At 40.9% G+C, this 19,095-nt stretch overlaps 1 protein-coding gene across 2 annotated transcripts in view; it reads left to right on the top strand.

The window, feature by feature from the left end:
• Positions 1–19,095, top strand: part of caskin2 (CASK interacting protein 2) — a 61,400-nt gene that overhangs the window by 40,812 nt on the left and 1,493 nt on the right. Inside the window, exons 9-20 of one of the 2 annotated variants that reach the window (XM_072666880.1) lie at positions 1,377–1,485; positions 3,758–3,852; positions 7,025–7,136; positions 8,805–8,975; positions 10,837–10,926; positions 11,314–11,447; positions 12,267–12,339; positions 15,593–15,693; positions 15,897–16,007; positions 16,579–16,680; positions 16,789–16,927; positions 17,387–19,042. In XM_072666880.1, the coding sequence (XP_072522981.1) occupies positions 1,377–1,485; positions 3,758–3,852; positions 7,025–7,136; positions 8,805–8,975; positions 10,837–10,926; positions 11,314–11,447; positions 12,267–12,339; positions 15,593–15,693; positions 15,897–16,007; positions 16,579–16,680; positions 16,789–16,927; positions 17,387–19,042 (2,893 nt within the window). The remainder of the gene's footprint in view (positions 1–1,376; positions 1,486–3,757; positions 3,853–7,024; positions 7,137–8,804; positions 8,976–10,836; positions 10,927–11,313; positions 11,448–12,266; positions 12,340–15,592; positions 15,694–15,896; positions 16,008–16,578; positions 16,681–16,788; positions 16,928–17,386; positions 19,043–19,095) is intronic. The other variant, XM_072666879.1, reaches the window with a different exon arrangement.

The raw sequence follows: 19,095 nt of genomic DNA, 5'->3' as shown, positions 1-19,095 counted from the left end.
AATCAGTGGCATTCACTTTCAAATACAGAGATAGCAACAATGGCTGGAGAACAGAAGGTTATTGTCACTGTAAGAAAACCTTGTATCTACCAGTTGTTTATTTAATCTTCTGACCAACTACTTAACCCTTTTTTTCAGTTTAGGGTCAGAGTTTCTCTTCACTCAGTGTGCTAGGTCACATGGGGTCTCATTATAGTGAGAGCTGAGATTGGTCTGAACATTGTGATATAAAATGTGGGTATTATCTAAAATGCAAATTTAACCCTAGATGGTTAATAAAATAAATTAAATTTACATTTTGCATGTAGGGCATATTTTGAGTCATATTTGATACATCCTGAATGTTTTAAACAAACTAAAATATATTGAACACAACATAATTTAACCCCTTATACTCTAACTTGTCTTTAAAAGTTTACTTTAGGCAATAACAAACTCATATGATTAAAATCTATATGTATTTTTCTGGTGAATGCAGTGCCACCATGATGATCCACCAGGGAGCACAAAACATGTATCTGATTTTATATGTATATATTATTTATGTAAGTAGTTATATATTGTTAAATACTAATCATGTAAGCTAATTAATCATTTAATTATCACAATGATGTTACAGCTCTCTCACAAATATATATAAAGGGAAGATTGAAGGTGATGTGATTTTATTCCATGTAAATGTAGACCATTTCTGTTGGTGAATTTACCACCCAGTGTGCACTGAAGGAAATGGGTTGTTGAATTTACCTGACTTAAATGTGGCAAGTGGTTACATATGATTAAAAAAGCTGGATAAATTGTTGATGTAACACATTGTATTAAATAGCAACCACTCAGCATGTTGTAAAATGTAAAGTTAATTTTTTAGTGTAAAGCGCAGCAAAAATGTGAAAAATGGAGCTACAAGGTTTTCTCAGTTTTCTCCTGACAGTGATGATAAGATGTGTGTGTGTTTTACTTGATCTTACCTGTGCCAGGATTTATAGCCCTATGAAATGTACGCATTCCAGCATTGCCAGATTTACTGTCAAGCTACAAAAGTTCTCACTCCTCAGTAAAGACCTTTATTTATGGTTAAGATGTTAGAGGGTCGTGCCTAGTTCAAGGACAAAGATCAGCTTTTTTGTATCCTTTTTGTAACATTCTAACATTAGAACTTGAACTAGAGCTCTGGAGTTTTATTGCCTTGATATTTGATGATTAGAGTGGAACAACATTTTTATCCTGTCTACGCTTAAGTGGATTTAGAAATATTGCCTTATTTATTTGGTGCTAAGGTGTCCCTAGAACATTGGTAGCTTAGCGAACACTGGTATCAAACCCACAACGTTGTGTTCAATAACCTGTGTGTGAGTAAAGCTCTCTCTGTTCTATAGGCTGGAATTGATGTCAACATCCGCAACACCTACAACCAAACTGCACTGGACATAGTGAACCAGTTCACCACCTCGCACGCCAGCAAAGATATCAAACAGCTGCTGAGAGGTGACTTACTCTACCAACAAGCTTTCCTTCATTCGTTCCTTCCATCTGTCATAACATTTTTCTTTCTTCCTTCTTTCCTCCCTTCTTTTCTTGCTTTTCCCTCTTTCTTGCCTTCGCTTTCATGTATTATTTCTCTTTTTTTCTTTCCTGCTTTCTTTCTTTTCTGCTTTTCTTCCATTTTTTCTTTCTTTTTTTATTTTTTACTCTTATTTTTTATTACCTTTCTTTTTCTTTCTTCCTTCTTCCTTCATTCCTTTCTTCCTCTTTCTTCACTTCCTTCCTACTTTCCTTTCTTTCTTTCTTTCTTTCTTTCTTTCTTTCTTTCTTTTTCTTCCTGCTTTTCTTCCCTCTTTCTTGATGGTAAGAAAAATAAGAGGAAAAAGTGAAAACTATTTATTTTTTTCCTCTTATTTTTTCTTACCTCTTTTCTTTTTTTTCCTTCCTTCCTTCTTTCTTCTTTCTTTTTTTTACTTCTTTCCTTCATTCTTTCCCGCTTTTCTTCCCTCTTTCTTTCCTTCCTTCCTTTTTTCTTTCTTTCTTTTTTCTGTCTTTCCTTCATTCTTTTCTTCTTTCCTTCATTCTTTCCTCTTTCATTCTGTCTTTCTTTTCATCCCTCTTTTTCTTCCTCTTTTTCTTTCCTTCATTCTTTCCTGCTTTTCGTCCTTCTTTATTCCTTCTTTCTTTCTTTCTTTCTTTCTTTCTTTCTTTCTTTCTTTCTTTCTTTCTTTCTTTTTTCTTACTTTCCATCTTTTGTTTCTTCCACTGCTCCTTCCTGTGTTATTTCTGTCTTTTTTCTTTCCTTCTTTCATTCTTTCTTTCTTTCTTTTCATCCCTCTTTTACTTCCTCTTTTTCTTTCCTTCATTCTTTCCTGCTTTTCGTCCTTCTTTATTCCTTACTTCTTTCTTTCTTTCTTTCTTTCTTTCTTTTTTCTTATTTTCCATCTTTTGTTTCTTCCACTGCCCCTTCCTGTGTTATTTCTGTCTTTTTTCTTTCTTTCTTTCTTTCTTTCCTTCTTTCTTTCTTTCTTTCTTTCTTTCTTTCTTTCTTTCCTCTGCCGCTGCTGCCTACATTTTATTTGTTGAATTCTGTTTCATGTGTTTGACTTGTCAGTATTATTTTTATCTTGCCACAGTTAAAAAGTCTGCATTGTAACAAAGAGGACAGTTTCATAAAAAAAATATTATTCTTAAAACAGCTTGTCAACGGAGGAGTGTGGGTGAGAGAGAGAGATGCAGACAGGTAGCAAAGGAGGGAGAGAGAGAAAGAGAGAGAAAGAGGCAGCAGGGGGGAAGGGGTGACAAAGAGACATGTAGGGGGTAGAAATGTTGCATAACGTAGTCTCTTTTCTGTCAAACCGGTGGCAACCTTGCCTGGAGCTGTGGCTGAGATGTGTGTGTGTGTTTTTTGCGTCAGTGTCTGTGCATGTGTCTGTGAGATGTCTGTAGGCTTGTGTGCTTCTGTCGCTATTGACTGAACTCTGCAGTTCCGCTCTCTCCCCTGTAATCCACTGGCTCGCTGTCTTTGAAGTCTGCGCTTTGATATGAGAACTTTAAAAGGCTGAGGGAGCAGCATATGAAGAGGAACAGTGTTTAACCTCCATGTTCTGGCATCAGTTCTCCTCTCCTACTTCATTACAATCTGAAGAATTTACTCCGTAATTCAGACTATTTCAGTTCCTTATTGTTTATAAATTATTGCTCATATCTAATATAAAGGAATAGATTACTCAATATTCTGTGTTCTGAACTCAAAGTAGTCATGTTTAACAGTTATTTAATAAGAGAAAAGAATATTCCTGCATGCACTTATGGGTTCATTATGCTCCTCAACACTCAGTAACAGTCATTGCCTGCCATAGTCATTGATATTCATTTGGTGTGCATTAACCAAATCGTTTGCACTCTGTTGATCTGAATAAAATAACAGTATTGCACCTGAATGCCTGATAGCATGCTCAGATCTACTTTGTGTGCTTAAGCTCCCCTAGGGCTAACTTAGGAATCCCACATTTTACAGCCTCAGGCATCAATATCATGCTGATGGATTGTGGGTGGGTGGAGTGATAAATAGACTGGGCTGTGCATTCCAGCAAAGCAGGATGTGTAAACTACATGGGTTACTTGGAATATTCATACTCAGTTTCCAGTCAACAGCCTTTTCAATGTCAGCTAATCTGTGCAACTAATCTGAAGTGTGTGTGATCTGATGATCCAGCTAATGTTTGTCTCAAAGACGTTATGAGTGTAAGTTGTCTATCTCTTGTGTTGTCAGAGGCATCAGGAGCGTTGCAGGTGAGAGCTCTGAAGGACTACTGGAATCTTCATGACCCAACCGCTCTTAACATACGTGCTGGGGACGTCATCATGGTAAGCTTAGGGCAGTGGTTTTTTCTAGGGGGCATAGCTGCCCAACATATGGAGGACATATTATAGTGGGTTCCTGCATTAACACACCACCTTCAACTCAAGGTTAATTCAGGTTGTGATCAGGTGTGATGGAAGCAGGATAAACCCTAAAATGTGTAGAACAGGGGGGCATCTAGGACTATATACAAAGGATGGTCAATTTATTGAGTATACCATCCTTCTACCCATGCCCACTGGTGCCTAAACAGGTGAGCAATAAATGCATCCTCTACCTCCATTCACCCATAGTGGTCTTAGGGTGGTCCCTTTTCACTGGTAAACATAGTAGAGGATGGCAAATTGAGCTACAACAGAACAACTACAGTCAGTAACTCTACTGAAGAAGGTGTTTCAGATAAAATGGCCAGAGTGTTAAATGAGTGCTAAATTGAGAAATATGTATAAAAACTAGCAAAAACACAGATCTGTTTGTGTATGTGGGATGAGAAATGTAGTTGCCTGCAGGAGACTATGTTTAATTTAAGATGCAGTGAAGAAAGTACGGCACACGTTTTCCGTGGAGGTCTTCTGTGGTCCAGCATGCTGCAACACGTTCCTGTCACTCAACCTTTCAGGAGTGACTCAAGAGATCGGGCCGTGGCCCGCGCCGTAGCGCTGCACATGCTGTCTTCCTTGTTTGTTTTCACTGCTCTTCAGTGTTCTTTTCCCCTGCCCGCAAGCTTGTTTTTCTACTAGACTGAATGCACTGGAAATGTGTGCTCAGGGGCTCTCTACTAAACACATGGCAGGGTGCATTGTTCACACCCTATGTGTGTGTGTGTGTGTGCACATGTCTATGCTTGCGTGCAAGGGTGGACAATATTTGTGATATTTTTGCCAACAACAAATTCACTTAGCAAAGGAAAAGTTATGTAATATAGGCAAGCATTTCAGCTAGGTCAAGTGAGTTTCCTGTAAGGATGGGTCATATGGCCCAAGACATCAATTTTTTCTGACGTTTAAAAACTGTTTGGAATTGTTCGGGCTACTAAAGCCTGTACGTACAGTGAGTATAACAAATAACTAAGGGTTTGTTCCAACTGTGTATCAATTTGTAATACTAACTAGTATGTATTATGTAGTACACATTATTTGTCCAAATGTTTGTGGACACCCCTTTTTATGAATGCATTCAGCTACTTTATGTTGCACTTATTGCTGACACACAGCTTGCCTTGTCCCCATTGAGAAGTATTGCCAGTAGAATAGGAGCAGATAATCATGAACCTATTGGCACAATGCCAAATGCCAGTTGTGGGCTAAAGGGGTATAAAGCCCCCAGCATTAATCTGTGGAGCAGTGGAGCTGTATTTTCTGGAATGATGGATCTCCATCAAGTACTTCTTGGATGAGTTAGTGAGTTGGGGACGAGGTGGGGTGAAGATCAGCCAACATCCTGACCTCACTATCGCTCTTGATGATGAATGCAAACAAAACCTCACATCAGTGCTCCAAAATCTAGTAGAAAGCTTTCCCTTGACAGTAGAGACAGTTACCAGGAAAATATTTGTAATACCCTTGATTTGGGGAAATCAAAATTCTTTATATCTCCATATAGTGTAGATAAAGTTGAGTACACTCAAATATCTATGATGCACAATTAGAAGCGTTATAGTTTTGGTGAGCACTGTTAGGCGGCAAAGGTTTAGGAATATGAATAGACTGGTGTGCGGCCTATAAAAGAAATAGTTTAGAAAGACAACAGTGTTAGTATGTAAGCAGGCTCCATAACAGTACAGTATAATGTCGGATTTACCAAAAGCTTGTGCAAAAAAGGGACATTTTCTAGATTTAAACACTGAAAGTGTGTCTGAACAGCAGCAGCAAGTTTATTCCAGAGTTGGGATGGTTTATAAGAGAAAGCTGTTATTTAAAGTGTATTTGATGGATTTAGGTTCTATGAGGTTCTCCGAAGATACTGTGGGACCAAACGAGAGCATTTTATAATCAGTGGGGAATTTAACTGGTAACCAGTTTAGGGATGAGAGCACAGAACTAATGTGTTCACATTTTCTAGCTCTACTCAGCACTCTAGCAGCTGCATTCTCAGGAAGTTGTAGCTTATTTAATAATTTGCATGAACTTCCAACTAGAAGGGCATTACAGTAATCCAATCTTGACGTTATAAATGCTTGCACCAGCTTCTCAGCATCATTTAAAGGAGAGTACATTTCACAGTTTGGCAACATTACGTAAATGGAAGTAAGCAGCTTTAGCTGTGTAGAATATATGTGCATCAAACGAGAAAGAGAGTCATGAACATAAGAAAACAACCACTAGTGTTTTTTTTATATAGTGGCTCTGACTAAGAACCTAGATCTAGATTTAAAGCAGTATTAGCATTTTTGCATTTATCAACACTGGGACCTAAATAAAACCTCTATTTTATTAAGATAAGTAAAATGAAGTTGGCCTATTAAAGCCTATATTTAACCATATTGAATGAATCACTATAGTTCTGGTCTGGAGTGTTTCGATTCTGTTACTGAAACTAGAGATATTGGGCCAACTAGCGAGCATTAGTTTGCCAATGTGGACCACTTCCCTCTGTCTTAAGCGAGTATCCAAAAGCGAGAAGATCTGACAGTCTTAATTAAACAAACATAAAGGTCTTAACAAAGCTAAAATCGTATAACAACTCTATTAGACTCAGTTTAGAATTTAGGTCATACCTAGGGCAATCCTGTACATAAAGCTGTGTATATTTGCCACCATGCCAGGCCATATTCGCTTTGACCCAGCCTTGTAAAAGTCATCAGGAGCGCACAGTGTCCATCACAACTGAAGCTTAAGCCTTGTGCACCATCCATGGAATGCTAACTGGCTCATTTGTCTTGCATGCTCTGCTAAATTAGGATTGAAGTACAAAAGGTTAGGCCTTAAGGTTACGAAAAACTTGTCCCAACAGACTTTGAGTGACATTTTAAATGGATGGCGGTGAGGTCTAGTTCTCTGAAATTTAATGTACAGTATATTGTGTCACTCAAGTCACAACAGAAAACTATTATTCATAAAAAAGCACTGAAGACACAATCAGGCAAAACACTGTGTAAAGTCACACTTTTGTAGAAAGTAGTTTTTTGTCGTTTTTGCTTAAAGAAGTAACTAATGTTTTGTTGTTGGTTTGTTGTAGGTCTTAGAGCAGCACATAGACGGACGTTGGAAAGGACACATCCATGACAGTCAGAGAGGCACTGACCGAGTGGGCTACTTCCCTCCTTCCATTGTGGAGGTCATCAACCGACGTAAGTTCAGGGCTTGATAACTGAGATCACTCCAAACATGGGGTCACCTACGTTGGATCCTCTTTAACCACTTTCAGCAACCCCCTTGGTGGTGATTCGGCTGGCAGAATGGAAATGGACTGGTTGAATGTGTGTTTCCTGATTTTAATCTGCCTCTATAGGAGTTATGGTATTTGCATGTTTACGCCACACTATGGTAAAAAGGTTAGCGTGTTGAATCGTTGCTTTCTCTTAACAGCATTTCCCCTCGTTTCCTGAATTTGAACATTAAATTTTTTTATTTTAAGCACATTCATATTTATTAATTTAGCAGAAGCACAGCCTGCAAAATGTGCAAACAGATGCAAATAGGAAATGTTACTTAAAATAGTGATGCAGCATTCTTCAAAACATGTCTATTGATCAAGTGGTCTACACACATACTTATACTCTCATTCTGTCACACACACCCACACACTCGTGCACACACACTCTCTAATAGGATTAACAGGGACATACTGGGGGCTGTCAGATCAGCTGTAAAGCTCCAAGCTTCTATAGAAGGGTTGCGAGCTCAGAGTTAGAAAAGCCTGAGTAGAAAATCTGAGCTAAAATGAGGATCTGTTGACATTTTGTGTGAATGTGAGTGTGTGTGTGTGAGTGTGTGTGTATGAGAGAGAGAGAGAGAGAGAAAGAGAGAGAGAGAGTGAGAGAGAAAGAGAGAGAGCAACGGAGGCAAAGAGGCAGAATAAGCACTCTGCCATGTCATGGTGTCAGCATCCTGCAGCCTGCACAAAATGATCCTCTACGGTAAGCTCCTGCCTCAGTACTGCTGAATTGGAGATGATGAGTGCAAAATTACTGATCAGAACCCTCCTGGCTTTATCTCACTGTGTGCCCAGCCATCCTGCCCTTTTGTCTCATTTGTTCCAACTAAGGCTGTCACTGTTGATTACATGAGCAATCAAGTAATCTGCCAATTATGTTAATGAATGTTTTTATGCCAAATTAGATTTTGTACTGCTAATTAACCCACCCATTCGTAACTCCCCCCGGCACTAGCAACACTATCGACACTAGTACTCTGGAAGCCGACACGTTCGGAGGAAAGCGCCAGTCCCCAGCTTTAACGCACTAGCTAACATCTGGCCTATATCGCTTAAGAATGAGGGGGTAGACTGCAGCATCAACCCACCTAAAGATAGCAGGACTAATTGTGCCCTTTCTGACTCTGGCCGCTGGTGGCAAAGCGACATGGCTCGGCTCGGGATTTGAACCCATAACCCCTGGGCCATAGTGGTAACGCAATAGACCCCTGATCCATCAGAGTCCTAGGTGAATGATTCTGACAGTTAAGGTCCTTATAAGAAGCCAGTGTGGATTTATATATCACAGGCAGTATGCGTGGCATATCACTGTTACTGCTGAAGTTTATAAATCTGGTAGGAGTATTTATGCATTGTAATCATGCAAAATGACAACTAATCACTATTTACACAATAAAAAATGCATCAAGTATTCAAGGTTTCAAGGTTAATCAAGATATCATGACAGCCCTAGTTACAACAAGGAACTAAACGAGAACATGACCATCTTGCTTGTTAGTTATACTGAGTGTCTCTTTATAACTGACGATGAATTTAACAACTGATGCAGAATTCATCATGTGTTTCCATGTTGTGTCTGTAGGGGGCCCTCTCTCTCGCCAGGCCTCACTGCCAAACCAAAGACATCACACACTGGCCAGAGTCCCTCCCCCCCGCAGCCCTCATCCTGCCCCCCATACAGATGACTCGTACACCCTGTACGCGTCCACTCATCCCGCTTTACCTCGACAAAATGGCCTGGACCAGCATCCAGGTACTGTAGGCTGAACTGTTCAAACACTAGTAAACACTCAAACACTTCTGCTTGGAAAACGCACTTATTATTGTCCAGCTGCTTCTCGGTTTAAACACACGCACACACACTGCTGGCAGCTGCACGCAGGTCGACTTAAACACACAAGCTCTCTCTTTACACACACACACAAACACACTCCGTTCTCTTCTCCTTCTTGGGCGATTTCACAAAACAGGATTTTAAAGGCCACAGAACATAAACCAAAAGTTAGACCTGTCCAGTCGAAGGACAGCCGAAGGATGTTAGTATTGTGTAATCATGACCTTGGGCATTACCCTTAGGAGACGCAATTATTTAATCATATACAGATTGATGAACCTTTAATAAATACTACAGTAAATATGTTGAAAAGAGAGATATTTTATAATATGACATTAAAAACACCAAAAAAACACCAAAAACAGTAATTTTAACTGTGAACATTTAAACATATGAACATTTGATCTTCATTTTTAATAATTTTTGGATTTGGAGGAAATATAACTAAACACCTAAAACTGATGAAATGTGTTTAAAAAAATCTGAATGTAATTAATAGAAATGCAAGAAAACAAAAGTTAGCACATCCCTACATTTATTACTATTTCAAAATTACTATTTTCAAAATTACAATTAGGTGCAGAACATCAGCTGCACATGATCAGAACATGGTTAGAGGGGATTTTGGAGGATCCTGTCTTATTTGAACCTCAGACATTTAGTTTAGTCTGCCTTTGATTGTTGAAATGAGTGGGATCACCATGTTGAGATCCACAGAGCTCTCTGAGGCCTTCAGTAAGAAGTCTGGAAAGGGGTTTAAAAAGATCTCAGAACAATTAGAAATCAGACGTTCCACTGTCCGCTAACTAATTCACAACTGGAGAACATGTAAAATAACTGGAGAACATGTTCATAACTTCCTTAATCTATCTAGCAATGCAGCAACAGTTCGAAAAGAGGTGACGTCTGGCTTCACATGTGCTGGATGAGACATTTTTCACCCTTCTAGGGCACTGCTAGTGATAGGGGGAGTTCATATGAACAGGGATTGGATAATTGGTCTTCCAAATTGGGTAGAAAATGGAGAAAAAAATTAGATACAAAAAAACAAAAGGGCCAGGTCAGGTCGTCCTAACAAGTTCAGCCCAAATGCAGACTGCAAAGACACAAAGATGTCTCCAACAATCTTAAACTGTCATCACAGTACCTACAGGTAGCTCTTGCCATAGAAAATTTTATTTATTAAATTCATTTTACAAATAATTTTGAAGACATTTCCTCAGTTTTATGTGTTTAGTATATATATTTTACCTTTATCTCTCAATATTGTTCAAATGAAGATCACATTTTTCACTGGATGTCCCATGTACCCAAAATGTGAAATGAAAGTTAAATATAATAACATAATTTACATAATTAACTAACAACATAATTACCTTAATTACATAATTACATTCGTAATTAAAGTCATAAAGAGCAAATTTGCAATAACAACTCTAGATTTCTAAGGATTAGGTTATCCAGCTTACAGAGACATCCTGCTTTGTGAAATACCAGCAGGATTACGTATCATTATAGTACTGTAAGAGGTCATGTGATCAGTAATAGCCCCCTATCAGTGACTCTACACCTCTGCCCTACACCATATGTAGACTTTTTGACCTTATCTCCAGTACATTCAAACTTTATTGAAGCAACTCCCTAAGCCTGACCTTCCACCCAGTTTTTTTTTCAAGGGCTGTGCCACTCCTTGTCACCATATGGCTGTCCACTGGGCCTGCAGACCCTCCTCCCATCACAGGTTCCCCCTTTTGGCCGTTAAAGTATTTGTGTTTGCTAGGTTCGCCTCCCGAAAGCCCCAGTGCCCTGTGTATTCCAGCTAGCCCCAAAGAGCCAGAGGATATTTGGGTCCTCAGGACCTCCCTGACCGGTAAGAGTTGCCCACTTCCCTCCCAGCCCCTGTCCGTCCTTCGTGTGCCCCCAACATTTCTTCATGTGCCTGCCACCCCCCCTCACTGGTCCTCATGCTCAGGAGAGCAGTGGGCACACATGCTCAGGAGTGATGAGCTGTGGACCTGGTCATAACAAGTTAAAGCACACAACTTTAGCTCAGTGTTTTTCCCAGCCCTGGTCTTAACATGCCTTTATCCTTCTAGCTTACCTGCAAAACACTGTGTACCCTGCCTTTTAGTTAGTGCTTAAAACTCCTTTCTCCACTGTTGTTTTGTGTACAAAGTGATGTCTCAATGTCTCTCCCTCTCTCTCTCTCTCTTTTTCGCGCTGTGTCTCTCTCTCTATGTCTCTTGCTCCCTCGCAGGAGACAGAAACAGTGTTGGAAGTGCCGGCAGTATTGGAAGCAGTCGTAGTGCTGGTAGTGGACAGAGCACTGAGGGCAACTTCACCAGCAATACACAGCACCTGCCTAGCACTGTTGCACAGGACACCAACAAGGTGACATTCTAATGCAGTCATTCTTAAACTGGCCCTCAGGACCCCCAGACGGTCCCTGCTTTGCTAAGTTGGTGCCCTAAGAATCGGTTTGAGATCTGCTGATCTAAAAAAGCATATCAGTGCTGCTGTAATACCTCTGAAACTGTAACTTCGTAACTTGTAAGAAGGATAACACTTTCTAAAATAACATCTGGTAATGTGGGGGTTCTGAGTGGCTCAGCGGTCTAATGCCCTTCAACTATGGCCCGGGGTCACAAGTTTGAAACCTGAGCCATGCTGCTTTGCCCTCAGTGGCTAGAGTTTGATAAGTATGAGAGTCCGGGTGGGTAGATGCTGCTCTCTTCCCACATCACTCTTAAGCGATGTTGGCCGGTACAGCTGCCTGTTAGCTGGTCCTCTAAGCATATTGGCTGCCCGGGAATGTTGCATCTGCGGCAGTTCGAAAAGAGGCGGTGACTGGCTTTGCATGTTTTGGAGGAGACATGTGTTAAGTTCTTAGTCTTCTAGTTTAGGGAGACTTAATAATTGACCTAATTGTGCATCTGTAAAAGACGTTTTAACCTAACAAGTGCGACAGTAATAACAGATTGCTATATCTCCATTCTTGTCTTCCTCTTTTGGTACTGAGACTACTCGAAGTAGATTCATAATATCTGTACAGCAATACAAAGTAATACCATACAGACCACCTAGAACATAAGCACAATTAAGGTCTCTTAATGATAGTAATTAATATTCAGAGCTTATAATAAGACATGCTCAGAGTGTACTGCTGCAGTGTACCATTTCAAGCGATATTGTGTTGCTTTTGTTGTGCAGATGTCGCCCTCTGGAGGCGAACCACTAGAACAGCACAGTCTGACGCCTGACCTCATCAAGCCTGAGCCTTCAGGTCAGTTCACTTTAACATTTTACATTTGTGATATACGCTGATGTGAAGTAGGTCATATTAACACTTGTCTGCCTTCAAACATGAAAAAAAGAAAGACTACTGTATTGGGAATTCAATGGAAATGGCATAGACATATAGATATATGTACAAATATAGGTGTAGCTCAGTCATAACATCAGTACCATTGGCAGGTGAAGTGAAAGAATTTGATTATCTTCATCTACAGGGGCATCTGTCAAGGGGTGGATATATTAGGCAGTAAGTGAACAGTTGGTTTATAAAGGGGATGTGTTGAAAGTAGGAAAAACAGGCAAGTATAAGGATCTGAGCCACTTTGACAAGGGCCAAGTTTTAATGGATAGACGACTAGGTCAGAACATCTTTAAAACATCATATATGCATCAGGTATGCAGTGGTCAGTACCTACCAAGCGTGGTCTTCTGCAAGCTGTTTGTGACAAGGCAGGAGCTGGAGGAGTAGGAACCAGTCCAGTCTAAGCTATTCTAGGCACAGTCAGATTCCTCTGTGGGAGGAGGAATAAGGAAGGAGGTGGCCACACAGAGAGAGGGGCAAAGTTGTAAAATGATAGATACGAATAAGTCTGTAAGGAGAAGAGAAACGTAAAGCTTGTCTGATTTCCAAGGAATATTAAAGCAGGATCTATAGTAGGGATGAGATCAAGACTTCTGAAATTCAGTTTATTTGGTAAAGGTAAGATCTGACACCTAATACATTAATAATCGCAGCAGCAGCTTTATATGTGATTATTTGGATGTAAAGTATAGGTCTGGGTGGTGGTTTTAATTGTCTGGTTTGTAAACAGTGGAACACAATCTATGTCCATTAGTTTGTAGACACATGTTCATCAACACTTAGTCTAAAATGAAAGGGTGGTGTTTATTTCCGCTTTGTTGCAGTAACAGCCTCTGCTCTTCTGTAAAGGCTTTACACTAGATGTTGGAAACTGTTGGATGTTGAATGATTAGCTGTAGATCACAATTCCAAGTGTTATTGGAAGTAGTTATATCACTTCAGAGAATGCAGTTTCACTGCCCAGTGCTGGGGGACATCTGGGGGATTTCTCCTTCAGACTGTCCCGTTCAATTGGCAGTGCTTTTCTACTGAGATACATATACAATCTGTGTCTAATTCAACAGTGAGTTCACCTTAAAGTAGTTGAATTCACTCATTAGAAGGGGGGTCTGAATGCGTGTGGACATACAGTGTAATGAAATCAGCATTCATTGTTTTTTGCCATACAAGGAGCATGTTTTAGTGAGAGGACACATGTGAGATGTAACGTACTGAACAGATCAGACAATTACATAAGATTATTATGACGAGGACTAATAAAATAGAATTGAAAAATGCTCCAGGGAATTAAAAAACAAAATAATAAGGTATACAATAGAATATAATCAGACATGAAAAAATGAGCCTTAAAAGAGATGTGAAGATGTACATATGTCATGTTCAGTAGGGCTGCCCAATATGATGATTTCAATGTTGTGATAAATTACATAATAATATGTGACAGTTTGCTTTTCTGTGCATATCATGATTATCATCCATCCAAAAGAGTAATACATAATCAAACCCAGGTCAAACCCATAGAAAGAAACAACCAGTACATGGGACTTGGGGAAAAGGGGATGTCAAAACAAGCGAGGGTCAAAATCATAGATCAGACAAAAACAGACAAAAGAGTTATACATAATAAAGGCCACGTAGGAAATAATGCAAAGTCAATGGCATTACTTCACAACACGTGAATCAAAGACTGCCAGCCCAAATCAGATTTTTGGCATTAATAGATTGTATCCAGGTTGATTTTTGATAGATATTGATAGTCTGTACACCAAAACCACATGTGAAGGTACAAATGTGTCTCAGTTTGAGATCAATCAGACTCAAATCGGATGTAAAAGTTTCTTACATGTCACTCGCAGCACGCCAGACAACGACCACATGAAATCCAGAGTGACCTCCATCTCTTTCGTGCCCGCATATGAACGCAGCTCATTAGCTTCTACATCATTACCACAACGACCCATGCAGATAGGTTTGTAATGTCCAGATACACAATCTGATCCGATCTGATCACTTACAAATAACAGTACAGACAGTCATCTCACCAGATCTGATTTAAGAAACAAATCTGATTTACCTGAACGTAGCCACACAGATGAGCATTAGAATCCAGGTGTCCATAAAGCATGAAAACAGTTCTTGACTGGTTTATGAAGAGTATCCATGGAATAGTGTCCATGGGATTATGGGTAATGAAGGGTTGACAGTGATGGAAGGGAGAGATGGGAAGCAGGGCATACTCAAGGTTTTAGAGAGTATGTTTTGAATGTGCTATTTTTTGTCAGCTGTCAGAAAAATGAATACTGTGCCATACTGTGTATCATAAAAGTTTCTTTAAGTTATTTTTATGCCATGTCACCCACCCTTAATGTACAAGCTTGTAAAATCCTGATGTATATACAATATATTACACAGTTATGTGGGTATTCAAGCACAGATGCATTATGGTACAGATGATCTATTTGAGCAGCAGTGGGAGTTGTGTGCCACAGCATGAGAAGGGTCAGGACTGTGGTGAATGAGGTCCTAGGGGAAACACGTTTTTCGAGAGAGAAAATGCAGCTGTTTCATTTTGTGGCATTTCCCATTTTGTTCCATTTGTTAAAGCAGGCGTGCAGCTTCATGCATAAACATGAGTTTACTTTAGATATACTGGTACTGTTGTTGTGTCAAGTACCTTCTACCTACTGTGTCACATACTTGGGTGCTGGCTTTCTTTACTTCTATTATAAGTTATTATATTCTGTGGAACTGGTTCCAGACTTGCATCCCTCATTCCTATAACTTTTTTGTTATAGAAAAACTACTGTTTTTCATGTAGTAGCTGAATATGAATCTTAGACTATAGTAAAGGAGGCTACTGTTTTATAATCCCATGAACACACATGGCGGGTGTGTTGTTTCATGCTGGCCTGATCAGGCTGAGGGGAAAAATGCTGATAACAGTTCCAGCAGAACATTCTTCTTCTTCTGAACAAACAGTCCTCCTGTTCCCTGCCATGTAAAGCTGGAAATACAATAACGACCCATGTAGACGTTATGCTACAGGCCTTTTTACTGTTTACTAGAGGTAGGACTGCCCCCGTGGAGCAATAGCAGCCTGCCACTGACAACAGAAGTGCGGGGTTCTGTGTGTAACTCTATGTATTTGTCTTTCCTCCAGGAGCTCCAGGGCGCAGACTAGCTCTGAGCAGCTCCAGGGCTGCAGAGCATGGATTCAGTTCACATGTTCACATCTGTCCGGAGCAGCTACTGGAGGGCAGGGTCTGTACATTACAAATTAAATGTTTCCAGTGATTCTAACATAATGTTCTCTCATTTAAATCTGCTCAGATCATCTATTGTGCAGGCATTTTTTTCTGAATTACTGTTATTGCATATTTCTTACCACAAGCTGTGTGATTGATGGCCATAGGGCTTTTAGGTCTTCTGTAGTGGTATTAGTAACATGTATTTTTGCACCTCAGGATGCAGAAGCCATCTACCAGTGGCTGAGTGAGTTTCAGCTAGAGCATTACACAGCAAATTTTCTCACAGCTGGCTACGATGTGCCTACCATCAGCAGAATGACTCCTGAGGTATACCATCCTTAGAGTAGCGTACCCATTAACCCATTAACGCAGCAGAGTACGCACACTGGATTGTCCGGCAATAAGTTGCTTGCAGTGCCACATACTACGCTTTCCTCTATGAGTGGGAGGTCATTCAGTGCTCAAGCCTTGAGGCTTTGGAACACTCTCTTCCAGTTGGATGTCTCTTCCTCTTACATACTTTAATGGAAGTCAAAGCAGTTAAAGAGCTTAATCTTCACAACCCACTGGCCTCTTTCAAATTATAGAATTTCAGTACATGTGCTTCTTTGAAATATGATTACTGTGTTTTATTGGCTGATTTTAAATGCTTATATACAGTAAATACACACATATATGTTCTCCTTCATAACACAACATAAAGACATTGTATAAATGGAACTAATAAATATATAAATGGACCATTTGTGCACATATTTTCACATACTATAGTATAGTATTATATGTATTTATCATTTTGTGTTGCATCTTATTTAGGCCAAAAGTCAAAGTTTTAACCAAGATTTATTAGGTTTAATAGGAATATTAGTTCCTTCTAATGTTCATATTCTAATGGCAGGATCTCACAGCCATTGGTGTAACAAAGCCAGGCCATCGCAAGAAGATCTCCACAGAGATCAGCAACTTGAACATCCCTGAGTGGCTTCCAGATTACATTCCAGTAATATTGTTTTTTTTATGAATGTTCTCTTTATTAATAACCAGATGTTGAATAAATAAAGAGTCTGTTCATGAATAGTCTTGTAACACTTGTTTGTATTTTTTCCAGGCTGACATTGGAGAATGGCTTGGAACTATTGGGCTTTCCCAGTATCAGAAGCGGCTAGCGGAGAATGGCTATGACTCCATTGGCATTGTGCGAGACATCACATGGGAGGATTTGCAGGAAATTGGCATAAACAAGCTAGGTAGGAGGACATACCCATAGGACATGTCTTTTCAGGAAACAGTGTGTTATTTTGTTTAGCAACCTGACACAGTTTAAAGTGTTGAAGCTCCTGTTATGTGTTTTCTGATAGATCCTGTTCAGATTTGTTGTATCATTTGTAGTATAGTTGCACTGTTAGTATTTTGCCATTTTATTTGTTTATTTATTTAAAGTAAAAGGAACATTTTCTTTTAAAAAGCCAAAGGCCAAACCAGTCTGCGCAGAGCTCTGTAGAATCTGTAGAAGACTTTTTATTAATTAAATATACAAAAATGAATTAAATAAAAAATTGACTCAAATTGAGAACCGAATCCAAAAATGTGAGTCTTGTTAGCTATCTTTGTATTTCCTGTGCAAAACTAATTACACGAAACTCTCTTGGGAAATGTTATCAATGAATGAACTCTAAATTGAACCGTGTGTCTTGTATGTCTTACAGGGCACCAAAAAAAGATGATGCTTGCGGTAAAGAAGCTGTGTGATGTGCAGAAAGCTCGGAGGAACCAGGCAGAGGGCCAGGGCGTCCTTCAGCAAAGAAGAGCTCCTCCCACCCTAGAGCTGGTGGCTATCGAGCCACCAGACAGTGCTGATGTCCCTTCTTCACCCAAGATGCTCACTTTCCAGGACAGTGAACTGAGTGCTGAGCTGCAGAGCGCCATGACCCAGAGCGGCTATGGCGGATGCCAGGAGGATCTTGGTGGTGCAGTAATAGGGACAGTCATGTCTGTCAGCCAAGAAAGCACACGCTCATGGGGCTCTGGACGCTTGCAGGAGCGACCCCTTGCTTCTGTCACCCCACACAGCCGTTCGGACGAGAGCCTGAGCCCAGACTGCAGCCCCTGCAAGGATCGCTATGCTATTTCCGAGGGCCAGGCAGTACCAATAAAGATGCCACCAGCACTGCCTCTACAGCAACATCATCATCCTCCACCTGCCAGCCCTACATCCACAAGGACACCACCAGTAACCCCAAGCAAGGCTTCACGTTTTGTGTACCCTGCTGTCCAGTCCAAGCCCAGGCCAGGAGTCTCCACAGCTTTGCCCCAACACATGGCCCCTCATGGCTCCCCCATCCAGAGAGGCTTCAGCTACCTTCAGCCCCAGAACATCAACTCTGACCAGGCCCGCACTACGCCAGCCAGACCTGCTCAGGTCAGTGGAGAAATCTATCGTCCAAAGAAACGCACTCAGAGCCTGTCTCGCTATGCCCTCTCTGATGGGGAGGCTGAGGAGGAAGAGTTGCCGGCACCATCAGCCAACCTGGCGTCATATGCCACACTCACACGCAAGCCTGGTCGCAGCCAGCCGCCCGCTGCTGCCAGAGAGCGCCATGTGGGCCGGAGTCATTCCTTCGCCATACGTGCCAAGAGAAAAGGGCCACCTCCACCCCCTCCAAAACGCCTGAGCTCTGCCCCTAGCACAGTAAATAGCGGCGGGGTGGATACAGAGAGTGCTGGAAGTGTTCGGAGCATTGCAGCCCGGCTTGAAGGCAGTGGAGGAAGCCCCACTAAAACTCACAGCAGCCCCACCTTCAGACCTGCTTCATCCACTACACCAACCAGAGCGGTAAGCATCAGAAGGAGGACCACCAGTGAGCCCTCTTCCAGTGAACCTGACCAAGCAGAGCTCTGTGGCGTGAAATCTGAAGAGCAAGACAAGAAGCTTCAGGCCAGACAAGACCATGCAGTTTCTATATCCCCTCAAGGGACTCTGTGTGAGAGCATTCCATTCGCTGAGGAAGGGAAAGTGACCATAAAACAGAGACCAAAAATAACACTGGCTAAGACGGACAATGACGTAACTTTTGAGTCCCCGAAATCCTCACAGCCACTCAAGTCGTCCTTAGAGTTGCCTGAGTTCAACCTGACAGAGTCAGACACGGTGAAGAGGAGGCATAAACCCAGAGAGAAGGAACTGAACACTCCCAGTCAGAACACACAGAGCACCCCAGAGGCTGAGAACATCTTGCCATGCTTGCAGAATGGTGGACCAGCAAAAAATCCTCTCAAACAGAATCTCTGCCCCAAACCAGTTTCTCCTCAGAAACCACCCACCCCTTGCAAACCTACACGTCATTCTGCTGCAGTCTCTTTAGGTAAGAGGTTTACCAGTGTGCTTCACTGTCTCTCTGTGGTTTAAATAGCCCCT

Source organism: Salminus brasiliensis, chromosome 22 (assembly GCF_030463535.1).
Source record: "Salminus brasiliensis chromosome 22, fSalBra1.hap2, whole genome shotgun sequence".
Lineage (NCBI taxonomy): Eukaryota > Metazoa > Chordata > Actinopteri > Characiformes > Bryconidae > Salminus > Salminus brasiliensis.
The sequence above is the reverse complement of the archived record's forward strand: the minus strand, read 5'-3'. Positions and strand labels throughout refer to the sequence as shown.